Source organism: Harpia harpyja, chromosome Z (assembly GCF_026419915.1).
Source record: "Harpia harpyja isolate bHarHar1 chromosome Z, bHarHar1 primary haplotype, whole genome shotgun sequence".
Taxonomy (NCBI): domain Eukaryota; kingdom Metazoa; phylum Chordata; class Aves; order Accipitriformes; family Accipitridae; genus Harpia; species Harpia harpyja.
The window spans coordinates 5,553,416-5,567,228 of NC_068969.1; the positions used below are offsets into that span (position 1 = coordinate 5,553,416).

At 42.0% G+C, this 13,813-nt stretch overlaps 1 protein-coding gene across 10 annotated transcripts in view; it reads left to right on the forward strand.

The window, feature by feature from the left end:
- Positions 1–13,813, forward strand: part of DCAF1 (DDB1 and CUL4 associated factor 1) — a 54,500-nt gene that overhangs the window by 14,315 nt on the left and 26,372 nt on the right. For all 10 annotated transcript variants that reach the window (XR_008233374.1, XR_008233375.1, XR_008233372.1 and 7 more), the window contains exons 7-14: positions 578–1,081; positions 2,331–2,432; positions 3,653–3,811; positions 6,335–6,514; positions 7,993–8,202; positions 9,370–9,539; positions 11,313–11,437; positions 12,553–13,813. Coding sequence is in view for 5 of the 10 variants with exons in the window: in XM_052776037.1 (XP_052631997.1) it covers positions 578–1,081; positions 2,331–2,432; positions 3,653–3,811; positions 6,335–6,514; positions 7,993–8,202; positions 9,370–9,539; positions 11,313–11,437; positions 12,553–13,813 (2,711 nt within the window). In the remaining 5 variants the exon portion in view is untranslated. The remainder of the gene's footprint in view (positions 1–577; positions 1,082–2,330; positions 2,433–3,652; positions 3,812–6,334; positions 6,515–7,992; positions 8,203–9,369; positions 9,540–11,312; positions 11,438–12,552) is intronic.

The window sequence follows — 13,813 nt, forward strand, 5'->3', positions numbered from 1 at the left end:
TCTAAAACTTTAACCAGTTTAGTGTTGATTCTGTATGATGTTTATCAGCAATGGAGATGACTTTCAGAAGAAGGTAAAATAGGGAAATTTGTCTCCCAGGATGGTGTACAGTGTGTCGAAGCATAGGGTGAATTCTAATTCTTGCACAGATAAGGCCCTTAAAAGTAAAAGCGTGACCTTAGGTTTTGTGGAACTGCAATTTATCAAAGCTGCTGCTTTGAAAGGGAATGTTGCCTTTATTCTACACTAGGCAGAGATGGAGGATGGTGCAAGCTAGTATGTGGTTCTGTTAGCACCAGTATAGCTCATCTGCTTTTAATGGCTTTCAAGCCACTTCTTTCTCATTCAGGAGACTGGGTGCTGATATTTTTAGAATGAAAGTAGCTGTAGCAAAAAGTATTGGAGTTTTCTTATTAACTTTAAAATCATTATTTCTCTGGGCAAATGTACACCACAGCATATTTGACACTTTGTGCTGTGGAGTTTACTGTATGATAAGAACAAAAAGTACGGCCGATGTGAGTTGCATGATCAAAGCAAGAAGTGTGTTCTCATGCATGCTTCTTTTCTGAAACAGGTGGCTTTGGTGCTTCGACGGCTACGAGAGTTACAGGTTACTGAAATGACTACAAAACAAGAAAACAAGCGTCCCAGTCCTCGGAAAGTGCCATCAGATCCTCTGCTGCCTCTAGATGAAGAGGCTGTGGATATGGATTATGGGGAGATGGCAGTAGATGGAGAGCAAGAGGAAGTTTCTGGTGATATGGAGATCTCCTTTCATCTTGATTCAAGTCACAAGACCAGTAGCAGAGTAAACTCTGCTACAAAGCTAGATGATGGGGGACTGAGAAAAAGCAAATCAGGGAAACAGCATGAAAGAGATGGCTTCCGGAAGGCCAAGCAAAAGCTGGGCTTCTCTGCTTCAGAACCAGAGCGGATGTTTGTTGAACTGTCCAACAGCAGCTGGTCTGAAATGTCCCCGTGGGTGATTGGCACTAATTATACACTTTACCCTTTGACTCCCGCCATAGAGCAGAGGCTAATTCTTCAGTACCTGACTCCCTTAGGGGAGTACCAAGAGGTGAGCATATAAAGGTGGGAGGAAGCACTTTGTGCTTGAATTCTCCTGACAAAACTATGAGTGGTATTGTGGGAAAAAATTTGCAGAACTGTTACATCGCTCTCTGATGTTTCCTGTTGCGATGAAGATCAGTAACCTTTCCTGAGTTGTTAATGACTTTCAAATTGATGAAGTCATTAGTTTGAGTATTACTTGGTAGTTAATACTCAAACCTGAACCTAGCAGGTGTGTGGTCTAGTAGTTGGAGCATGGCACTAGGAATTTTATTCCTGGTTTCTGTTAAATTTGGTGATTGTTTACATGACACAGGGCAAGTCACTTTGTTTGAAATACAGACATTTTTCCTGTTTCCTCTGTGGGATGTGATAGACTCCTGCAATTAAAAGTCTGAGGAAATAACCTGCAATTCTAAATGAAGTGGTTTGTGTAACCTCTGCAGTAGTTCGGATGAGAAATGGCAGTGCCCATGTTATGCAGATGCTGTTGAGAGCTGTTTTGACTTACACAGACAAAGTAGTTGGGCAGGGTCAGATTTACCAAAGTGTGTTTCCTTTTTCCTTTTTTTTTTTTTTCCCCACCCTTTTTTCCCCTCCCTTTCACCATAAAACTCAAGTTAGCATAGGTCTGCAGGCCACCTTTATCTCTACCTAATCTTTTTTTAGGTGGTTTAACTTAATTTGAAATAGAGCAAAGCATCACAGTATGCTTTGTAATAGACATTATGTGTGTGTGCACATGTGTGCCTTGCTTCTGTGAGAGCCAAAGAAACCATTATCCCCCTAATACCCTGCATGCTGACTGGATCACTTCATATGCCAGCAATAATAGAATATAAAAATAGGAATTAATACTATAAAGGTGTTACACAAAGAATTATGCAAAGGGATTTGGTTTGTTGCCCTGCTCTCCTGTTTTTTCTGTTCAGTTGTTGGGTAGTTGTCTTTGCACAGATGGAAGGTGGAACCTATCGCCAGGGTGGTATCTGTGTGGACTTGCCATAGCCGCACTTGAAGGAGAGTCTTAAGATTTCCGTGTGGCAGCTGTCATGCACCTTGCTGCAGTCAGCAGATCTATTACAAGAGGTCTGTTAACCTTTATTGCTTCCTATGGATGGAGCTGGTTACCACTGACCTCTCATAACAGGTATCTGCTAATAGGGGAAAATTGGGGGTTTGAGAGAGTAAAACCAAAAGAGACCTTGTATTTCCCATGAAACATTCAGTTAGTCTCTCATTTCTATTTTTCTCAGCTACTACCCATCTTTATGCAACTGGGATCAAGGGAGCTGATGATGTACTACATTGATTTGAAGCGAACCAACGATGTGCTACTCACTTTTGAAGCCCTTAAGGTAAATTACTTTCATAATTTATAAAACGTACCATAAACATTGTAAAAGCATTGAATATATGTCTGCTGCATGTGTGAAAGGCAAATGCTCGCCTTCTTTAGGCCTGTGTATCTTGCAGTATTTCCTGAGATTGGAATTGGCTTTCACTCAACTTGAATGCATTGCAGTTTTTTTTTATAACTGTCAAGTATTTAAAATAAAAAAAAGAAAGGGGGGAGGGGATAAAAAGATCTTAATTGTGCAGGAAGTGCCATTAATTTCACCTGCCATCTGCCTATCTGAAGATGGTAAAAATTCCTTTTTCTGTCAAATGCTTGTGTTCCTGCTGCCCTTAGATGGCATTCCTGAGTTGTTCCACTGCCTCTCATCACAAGGGACACTTGTGAGGGGTAAGAAGCATAAGCGTCTTACTCCCAGAATCCCCAGTATGACATCTCTGAGCTTAATGTTTGTTGAAATACAATCGTTTTGTGTGAGTAGTCTTTAAGGTTACCTCCCCAAGGTACAAAACCACATAAAATAACCTTATTCAAGCCAAACCTGCAGTGCAGCAGCACAAGTTATATTTTTCTGTGCTTTCTTTCCCTCTTTCACAGTAACTTCTCTGCCTCTGATCCTCCAGTGTCATCTTTCTCTCCGTTTCATTGTCATTTGTCTTAGAATTTATTTCCAAGGAGCAGTGTTCCTACAAAAGGTGTAGGTTACCTCAGTTGGGAGTGGGATGGGGTTTGCAGTGGTTCTTACTGTTTCCTCTTAAGGTGTGGTAATACAGAAAAGTAGTGTGTAGTAAACCTCAGTGCAGCTGCAGACTTCCATTTTAACAATGGCCTTTAAACTTAATTTTTTAAAATTCTTCTCACCAGCAATATGGCATATACAAAGTGGGAATGCAAATTTAAATATTTCTTAGTGATAATAGAAAGTGAGTCAATATGAAAAGAATAGGAATACTTAAGGTGGCCTCTTGGATAATTTCTGAGTTGCTCTGCTTTTCTTGTATTTCTTTTGCAAGATGTGTAAAGCAAAGTGGTAGTGCCTTTTTTGCTTTTGTCATTCAGCTAAATACTACATTCTGCAGTTAAATATAATGGGAGGAGGAAATAAGGTGGACAAAGCATGGAGCGCTTGTTTTTTCTGCCATCTGTTTTTCTGTGGGGTGCGGGATGGAATCAATGATGGTTTGAAGAATTCCAGTCTAATCTGCTTTTATCCTTCCTTAGCATTTGGCATCATTGCTGCTGCACAACAAGTTTGCAACGGAGTTTGTTGCTCATGGAGGAGTGCAAAAGTTGCTGGAGATTCCTCGTCCTTCCATGGCAGCAACAGGGGTCTCCATGTGCTTATATTATTTGTCTTACAATCAAGATGCCATGGAGAGGGTAAGAGGCATTCTTTTACTGTAACTGCAGTGATTCCCATCATTTTTTAGTGTTTCTACCTGTGTTCAAACAGTGAATAAACATCTCCTAAGCTAAAAAGCAAATTTATATAGAAGACTTTGGTATGTGCAGAGGCAATAGGAGGTATATAAATAATGGTATATTTGAGTGTTTTGTTTCAATGGTGTGGATTTCAGTTCCTAGGGAATTAACTGAAGACCTCTGTCTTGTCAGCGTTGTCTCAATACTTTCATCACCCTTTTCATCCCAGTATTCCCTCTTTCCCCTCAAAAAAAAAAAAAAGAAAAACTCCTCCATTCTTATTTGTCTTGCCTTTCCTGTCTGTTCCAATGGACTCCTATACCTGAGACTGTTTTTTCCATGCACAGTCCCAGTGTGGATAGCTTCAGTGTTACACCGTACCTCAGTCAGATTCCAGACAGCAGCGCAACTTCTGTGGTGGTGTTAGCGTGCAGCAGAAGACCAATGCAGGTCTGGTCTGCATTGTTCAGAAAATCATATTAAATGACACTAAGGGTTCTCAGTGGCCTGAGCTTATAAATGTTAAAACAGCTGATAAGGAAGGTAAAGTTCCTCACCTCATATTTTAACATAGAAAAAGAATTCTTAAAATAAATCCTCCTCTCAGTTCAGTGGTGTTCCTCCAGCAAGCATCCCTGCAGACAGGTTGATATGGCAGTCCACCCTTAAGCTTCAGTTTCCCAGGTACTTTAAGCAGTGATTCTATTTCCTTTTTTATTTTTTGTACTGGCAGCAGCATGTGTGCGCTGAGCCAGATCTATGAACTGATCCAGTTTATTCTAAAGTAGCTACCATGCCAAAAAAAAAAAAAAAAAAGATGAACTTTCAGCTTATGAGCATTAGTACTGATGTATGGGAGCATACTGCTCTAAGATTCATTCAAAGCAACTGCAAAATTGTAGCCTTAAGCCTTTCAACTCTGCTCTGGTTTGAGTGATGGCTTTTGTTTTCTGGCCTGTCCCTGGCATTGTCTATTTTTTTTTTTTTTTTTTTTTTTCCCCCAGCTGCAAGTGGAAGCAGTTAAACTAGTAACTGTACATTTCTGCTTATTCTTTCCTAGTTTTTGATGCTGTCTGAATGTGTGTTGTGATTTAACATGCTTAACACTCCTGAGCACATAGAGGCTGGACTGATAGTGGTTGTTTAAGGCCATATCTGTATGGATTCTGCTGGCATTTGTGTTCTGCAGGCATTTGTATGAGCAAGTTCAAAAACCTTTTGGTAATCATGGTTGATCAGGCCTGCCTGTATGCTGTATTACTTCTCCCTTATGAGGGCAGGAAGGGTGAAATGGGAGTAATGATCCCTCTACTTCTTTTTACCCATTATGTCAGAAGGATGGACCCTGGCTGCATATGACCTGCTTTGGTGTTTCTCTGAACTTTGTTATGAGAAAATTCTGTACGCTCCCTTTTTTCCTTCTTTTTTTTTTTTTTTTTTCCTGATTCCACTTGCTGCTTGCATGGTTGTTCAACAGGAAAACCAAAAGCCATGGCAGGGTGCTGCATGAGGATTCCTTCAGCTTGACATCCTCAGGCCATGTTATAAAACCATGCAGCTGTTTTGTAGTGACATTATCTCATCTGCCAGATGTTATCCCCAATATCTACAGATACCAGGTAGAGCAGGTCCGTGGTACATTCCTCTCTTGTGTTTGGATTTCAGAGGAAGCCAGTTTCAAGGGGCAGTCCTTTGTCACTTAGTCCATGCCAAGCCTCAGGTCTTGGGGTGGAAGCAAGGCTGGAGCTGGTAGCAATGTATTCTCTGAGTATGTCTAACATTAGCAGAGAAGAGACAAATCTGCTAACTTGGCACATAGCAGCTGGTGCCAGTGCTTCAGCTTTCTGTGCTATTCCTCTTAGCGCTGACCCTGGTAGAGGGTTCCGAGTTCCTCATCGTTAGAAGCTAGCAAATGCATGCAAAAGTGCAGTTCTGAGAACATGGTCTGCATGTCTCAGAGGCAGGGTCTGAGAAAAGAAAAAGACCAGCTCGGTTGTCTATTTCCAGAGAAAGTCAAGCTTTAGATTTGCATTTGATGATCCTTGCAATTCCCCTAGACTTAGTGCTACCAGAGTTTGCTAGAACTTCAACATAGCATATGATACTGTTACACTGAGAAGAATTTTTGTTTCTTCAGTGGAAACTTCTCCTTCTCTGCCTCTAGTGAAGCATTCTTCAGGTAGCTTGAAGTGGTATGGAGAAGGACTCTCTGGAATTATAGTACACTAAGGCTGCTGTATTGTGTTTAAGTCTGGGAATGGACCAATTGCTAGTCCTACATTGCCACATCATAGCCTTTATTAGTCTCACAGGTCTGGAAATGGGACTTTTTATGTCATGTCTCAGATGTCCCAAGTCAAGCTGGGAGTAACTGATATTTGTCCTCTGTCTGTTTGCCCCTCAAAGAACCCTCATTCTCCTTGGACAAATTCTCTTCAGCAATCTGTTTGAAGTCCTCAGGAATGTTCTTTTGCTTTCTAGGTGTGCATGCACCCCCATAATGTGCTTTCAGATGTAGTAAACTATACCTTATGGCTAATGGAGTGCTCCCATGCCTCGGGCTGCTGCCATGCTACCATGTTCTTCTCCATTTGCTTCTCCTTCCGTGCTGTCCTGGAGCTCTTTGACAGACACGATGGCCTTCGACGCCTGGTTAACCTGGTAAGGCTTGTAGTTTTATGTGGCGAACAGGGTTTTAGTGTCAGGTTTTGCACCCTTTACAGTGCAAATGTGGGGAGTTCTGTTCTTTTGTTTGGTTTTGCTTGTTTTTTTTTTTTCCCCTCCTCGGTTTCCAAGAGATGGAGAGGTGGGGTGAATTTTCTAAGCAACATACATGTGGATCCCTTTAACTTTATTATTTTTCTTCTAATTATTATTATGATTATTGTCCAGAGACTTGCTACCCTTTGAGAGCTTTTTGATGCAACTCCTAGGTTAAGCAGTACTTACTCAAACAGCGGTGGCTTAGTGGTAGTTCAGATGTTTCTCACCATTCCACATACATGTGTGGTATTGTCATGCACCCTTTTGGATGCAGATAAATCCAGCCTTGTTCTAGGAGAGGTACAACTGTGTGTGTGCTGTGGTATGCACAGTACCTTATAAGCACAAATTATACTGTTTATGTACAAAAGCTGGTACATCTGCATGGTATTGCTGTGCAGTCCTAATAGCTTGGGTTGTATCTAACTCAGGGACATCAGCACTGCGGGGTGTAAGCACACTTTGTGTTGTGTAATGTAATGCCTAATAGTATTAGGCACAACACTGCCTCCAGATCTACATTGATGTAACTTCTGGATTTCTTTCTTCATAGATAGTGAAGGAGGGGGAATGGTTCTTTTTAGACTTATTATTTATCCATGCAGATAGCCTTTTCTGTTCAGACAGCTTTTGTCAGCTCTCAGAGAGTGTGCTTTTATGTCTTGTATAGCAAAGTAAGTTTGTCTGGGTTTAGTACAAGTGCAGCTGAGAATTTGTTGTGATTTAACCCCAGCCAGCAATTAAGCACTGCGCAGCTGCTTGCTAACTCCACCCCCCGTCCCGCAGTGGGATGGGAGAGAGAATCGGGGGGGGGGGGGGGGGAAGTAAAACTCATGGGTTGAGATAAAGACAGTTTCATAGGACAGAAAAAGAAGGGAAAATAATAATAATGGTAATAGAATATACAAAACAAGTGAAGCACAATACAATTGCTCACCACCTGCTGACTGATGCCCAGCCAATCCCTGAGCCGTGGTGCCCCCTCAGCCAACTCCCCCCAGTTTATATACTGGGCATGACATAATATGGTATGGAATAACCCTTTGGCTTGTTTGGGTCAGCTGTCCTGGCTATGCTCCCTCCCAGCTTCTTGTGCACTCCCAGGCTCCACTGACAGGGCAGTATGAAAAGCTGAAAAGTCCTTGACTTAGCATGAACACTGCTTAGCATAAACACTGCTTAGCAACAACTAAAATGTCAGTGTGTTATCAACATTATTCTCACCCTAAATCCAAAACGCAACACTATACCAGCTACTAAGAAGAAAATTAACTTTATTCCGGCTGAAACCACGACAGAATTGTAGGTGCTTTTTTTTGCTGAAGAGTGAGCTGATGAAACTTTTTTTTTTCCCCCCACCCAACCTCTTTCTGAAGATAAGCACTCTTGAGATCTTAAACCTGGAAGACCAAGGAGCCCTCCTGAGTGATGATGAGATCTTTGCCAGTCGCCAGACTGGGAAACACACCTGCATGGCCTTGCGTAGATACTTTGAGGCTCACCTTGCTATCAAACTTGAACAGGTGAAGCAGTCACTCCAGCGTACTGAAGGAGGCATTCTGGTCCATCCACAGCCCCCCTACAAGGTGAGTAGCATGTTGTAAGCTTTTAACATGGTTGTTGCATTTTTCAAGTGAACCCAAGCTGCAGGAATATGTGGATGTCCTTTAAAGCCAGTGGAATAACTAGGCAGTATGCAGTTTATAGGGATAGGGATTTTTTTATTTGTACTTTTTTCCTACTTTGTGGAATGACACTGCTATAGAAAAATACAGAAGAGCCTTTGAGGTTCATCTGAATTACATTTGATTAAGGTTCCTGCTCATCTGCTGTGGTTCCCTTTCCATCTCTCAAAAACTTAAGTTAAAGGCAGGTTATTTTTGATACTCATGGGTTTTTGTATGCTTTTTATCTCTGAAAGGACAAAATCTGTAAAAAGTGCATAATGTTGAAAAACTTGGAAATGAGTTTGATTTAATAATGACAACTGAAATGTGTCTTTTGGACACCATAGTTTTTAGGAATGACCTGGGAGATTCTTGTGTTGGCCAGGATTTTTTTTTCCCCTATTTCTCCCTGCAAAGTGATTTTTTTTTTTTTTTTTTTAATGAATTTTATGGCTGCTTGTTTTGAGGGAGTACATTCACCTGTGGTTTCTGGTTTAATTTGTGATTGTTTTCTAGAAGAGCTGAAATAAGAAAACATAAGGGTTTTTTTTGCTTCTGCAAAACCCACTTATTTTCAGTAACTAAAAAAACATGTATAAGCTGTTGCCTTCTTGTGTAATTTAAAAAAAAAGATTATTGAAAGGCAAGCTTGTTAGGAATTTCCTTTTTTTCTTTAGTAGGTTTTGTAGTCAGAACTTAGAAACTGTAAGCCTTTTTTAATATTTTAGCAGAAATTTATTTTGAATGATGGTCTAGTAACTACTAAATTAGTAGCTTAAAAGCAGAGTAGAATTTTAATTTAATGTAACTTTTCTTCCTCTTAAATTGGCCTAAGCCTTGTAGGACTGCAAAGAAACTTAAAGGATATTATTCTTAAGCTTGTTATTGTATATTATAGTGACAATTGCTGCGTTATTTTATAATTGGGGAATAAACCAGGAAGTAAATACTTAATCTGCAAGAGACAGTGGTAGTCTACTCTTTGTAGATGCAGTTTTCAGTTAAATCCCAGCAGTGGGGGAGTGGATGTGCAAGTTTGTAACCCTTGTGATCTCTTTCTAATGCTTCCAACTCAATTCCCTGCAGGCCTGTTCGTATACACATGAGCAGATTGTAGAGATGATGGAGTTCCTGATAGAGTATGGTCCAGCACAGCTCTACTGGGAGCCAGCAGAGGTTTTTCTTAAATTGTCTTGTGTCCAACTCATGCTTCAGCTCATTTCCATAGCATGCAACTGGAAGACTTACTATGCAAGGTGGGCTGTTTGCTGTAGTACTGTATTTTATTGCAGTAAGTTGTGACTCTTGGGCAGGACATTATATTTCTAGATTTTCCACCTCTCTGATAGCATTTAAAACAGGCACATACTGGTTAGTGCTGTTATGGCCTGTGCTGTGGCTATGCAGTGCTTATGAAAGTTAACACCATGGAAAGTAGGACTAAAGTTTTGAGGTAGAGAGAGGGATGTCATGAGATTTCTGAAGAGCCTAAATGCCTCAGGACTTTGAATTCTGACAAATCAGCATCATAGTAGAGCTTAATCACAGTTCTGTGCCACTTCCCATCTGTCTCAAAATTTATTTGCCTTTTTGTTAGAGGAAGGCTAGAAAACCTTCAAAGTAGAGGGTGAAATCAAGACATACCTTAACCCTGGAAAGAGGTGGAATGTCTGAATGAAGAGAGGACGCTGCCTGTCACTTTGATTTGTTGGTATTTGAAGTTTACTGAGCAGATATAGCTGTGCAAAGGAGTTGTGTGAATATGCAACAAACCAGCCTGTGAGAGAGGAAAAAGACTGAAGATTGTTACTGTGCATTGCTCAGGTCCATGTTCCTAGATGATACAGCACCAGCTGTTAAACTCAATGTGTTGGTAGAGGGACCCACCTTATGATGCCACTTTTAAGTTTCTCCTTTGTCTTGGCTGCAGACAAGCTGTGGGGGCATCATGATATTCTGTTATCTTTCTGTGGCACCTCTTCCCCCCACCTCCCTACCCCCAAAAAATGTGCAGCATCGTTACTGTTACAAAAGAAAGGGAACTGCCACCAGGCTCTGATAGAGTACCATTAGGATCCTGTCCCCAGTCCAAAAGGAGGATGGGTGCAAAGTTCCAGCCTCCGTTTTTCCTAGCGACCATCTGCTCCCCAGAGTGAAGCTGTAGTCCTCTCTAGAGATATGTTCACTGTTGAGTCACTGTCTGCTATAACTAGCTGTCATCAGCAGTATTCTTGTCACCAGGACTCCCTCCTCCTTATTTCTGCTGCCTGCAGGAGCTCCTTGCCTAACTTAACTTGAAAACCTTTGAAATCTGTTTTGCTTCTGCAATTCCCTGCCTCCCCCTCTCTCAGGTTGCAGTCTCCTGGGTAGTTTCTATTCTCCTGTTTCTTACTCTCTGCAGCTGTTTCCTAATTGCTACCTGGGTTAACTCCTACCTTTCTGTACTGGGTTACAAACCTTCCCCTCTTTTTTTTTTTTTTTTTTTTCACTGTTCTGCTCTCCCACCTCTTGCTTAATGGCCCTTTTCATCTTCCACACACCTGTGTCTCTCTTCAACTGGTGCCTAAGTTGATGCCTTTTTCCCCTATCATGGTTGTCTGTTTTACTGCTAAACAGTTTCCCCTCACTTCAGAAAAACTTCCTAGTTGACTGATGACAGAGTATTTTAGGCAGCAGTGTTTCCCAGCTAAGATGTAGAGTTAGATTAGATTTAGAAGCTTAATTTAGAATGCTTTTATGGATAAGTCTTAACATTCTTATTTTTATAAATACAAAACTACATTGCTTTTAGGAGCCCGTGGGCAGTGTGGGATAAATGTTGACGGACTGCAGGCAATGGTGTGCATGTGAGCACTGCCTTCTGTGGAGAGCAGCCCTTGAAGAGCAGAACATTCTAAAATCAAAAGGCACCATCAAATACATCAGATGTGACTGATTTACTCCTATTTGTTGGAGCAGAGTAGATTGAATACTATTTTATGTTATTGAAACAACTCTGTATGTACACAAGTTCTTCTGTTGTCTTCCAGGAATGACACAGTACGGTATGCTTTGGATGTACTAGCTATCCTGACTGTGGTTCCTAAGATCCAGTTGCAGCTGGCAGAACCTGTGGATGTGTTAGATGAAGCTGGATCTACTGTTTCCACTGTGGGTAAGCTGAATGTGGTCCTGATGACTTACACAGTTATCAATTGTCTTCTATTACATGGTTTTTAGCTGGCTGTTTCTCACCTGCAGTAAGACAAGGCTTAAAATAACTCATGTATTTAGAGTTACTGTAAAGGATGCAAATAAATGGGAGAGTAGACTGTGGTTAAAATTGTGTCATGATTAGCACTGTGGTTGGATTACAAATTTGAAGGCATGGTCTTTGACTTCCACTTGTTTTCAAGAGCTCATTAAATACAGATGGAGGCAAATCTACTTTTGTAATGGGCCTGTTAGGTTCCCTCACTTTACCAGACATTTAGGTCTCCTGGGGATATGGCATCTGAGAATAGGGGAGAGGAACAATTATTGCTGTTTGAGTTATGCTTTAACTGGCTACCTGCAGATTCAGTATGCAAATGAATGAGATGTGCCTGGATCAGATCTAAGGCTTATGCATTAACTGGGACCTGACTTTTTTTTAAGAAAAGAAAAATAAAAGGCGGGCAGAGTACTAGATATAGACAAAAGACAATTTATTTTGCACAAAACCTTTCTCTAGACAAAACACCAATTCTTTCTTGAATGTGGGTTTTGATCTTCTGAAGTAGACATGGAACTAACAGGACCTCTGTCTAGCGTAGGGGGGGAACCAAACCCAAAGTTTCATTTTTGCCTGACTCCTTCTGGAAGCTGTGATATGATTTGTTTTTCTCCCTTCATAACATGGTCCTCTTCCTTCCTCTCTGTTTCCACTTTGTTAGTATTTATACAGGAGAGTTGCTTTCTGTAGTAAGAATCAGAGGCATGCCTGTGCATCTTTCTCTGTGCCAGATATCTCGGATTTTGCATTCCTGGGCCATGCATGATTACCTTCTCAGAAAGATGGTTTGACTCCCTACTTACTGATGATGAAGTGGAGGAGCATCAGTGTGGGAAAAAATTTTGCCAGGGAGGTAGAAGAATACATCTTACACTAGTTAGCAGAACTTCAGAAATTCCCAGAATGAGGAGAATTACCTATTTCCCTCTCATTTGTTGAAGACTCCCTTACTTGTCTGATGAACTGTGTAAGATACATTTTAGAGTAATGAAGAAACTATTTCTTTCCCTCACTAGGTATTAGTATCATCCTTGGAGTTGCTGAGGGTGAATTTTTCATCCATGATGCTGAGATTCAGAAATCAGCCCTTCAGATCATCATCAATTGTGTATGTGGCCCAGATAATCGGATCTCCAGTATTGGCAAATTCATCTCTGGAACTCCTCGGCGAAAGCTTCCTCAGGTCCCCAAGAGCAGTGAGCACACGTTAGCTAAGATGTGGAATGTGGTACAGTCCAACAATGGCATCAAAGTGCTGCTGTCATTGCTCTCTATAAAGATGCCAATCACAGACGCGGATCAGATCCGAGCATTAGCCTGCAAAGCCTTGGTGGGGCTCTCACGGAGCAGTACTGTCCGGCAGATTATCAGCAAGCTTCCCCTCTTCAGCAGCTGTCAAATTCAGCAGCTGATGAAAGAACCAGTGCTTCAGGACAAGCGCAGCGAGCATGTGAAGTTCTGCAAATATGCTGCTGAGCTGATAGAGCGTGTCTCGGGGAAGCCATTGCTGATTGGCACAGACGTCTCTCTGGCTCGGTTGCAAAAAGCTGATGTGGTGGCCCAATCAAGGATCACGTTTCCTGAGAAGGAGCTGCTGCTCCTGATTCGGAACCATCTCATCTCTAAGGGCCTAGGAGAAACTGCATCTGTCCTCACTAAAGAGGCTGACCTACCCATGACTGCAGCATCTCATTCATCTGCCTTCACCCCTGTTGCGGCTGCTGCCTCTCCTGTGACCCTGCCTCGCACTCCTCGCATAGCTAACGGCATCTCAGCCCGTTTGAGTAGCCACACTTCTGTAGGTTCCACTGCCGCCTCTGTCCATGCTCAGGCAAGGCCATCTGCATCCCAAGGTCCACTTGCCCTTCCAGGCCCTTCTTATGCCAGCAACTCTCCTCTGATTGGCAGGATTAGCTTTGTCAGGGAGAGGCCATCTCCCTGCAATGGCAGAAAAATCAGAGTGTTGCGACAAAAATCGGACCATGGCGCCTACAGCCAGAGCCCAGCTATCAAAAAGCAGCTGGACAGACACCTTCCTTCCCCACCCACGCTGGACAGTATAATCACAGAGTACCTTAGGGAGCAGCATGCCCGCTGCAAGAACCCTGTTGCCACCTGTCCCCCTTTCTCTCTCTTTACTCCCCACCAGTGTCCTGAGCCAAAACAGAGGCGCCAAGCGCCAACTAACTTTACCTCACGGCTGACCCGCAGGGCAGCCTTTCCGAAGTACGGAGGGGTGGATGGTGGCTGCTTTGATAGACACCTTATATTTAGCAG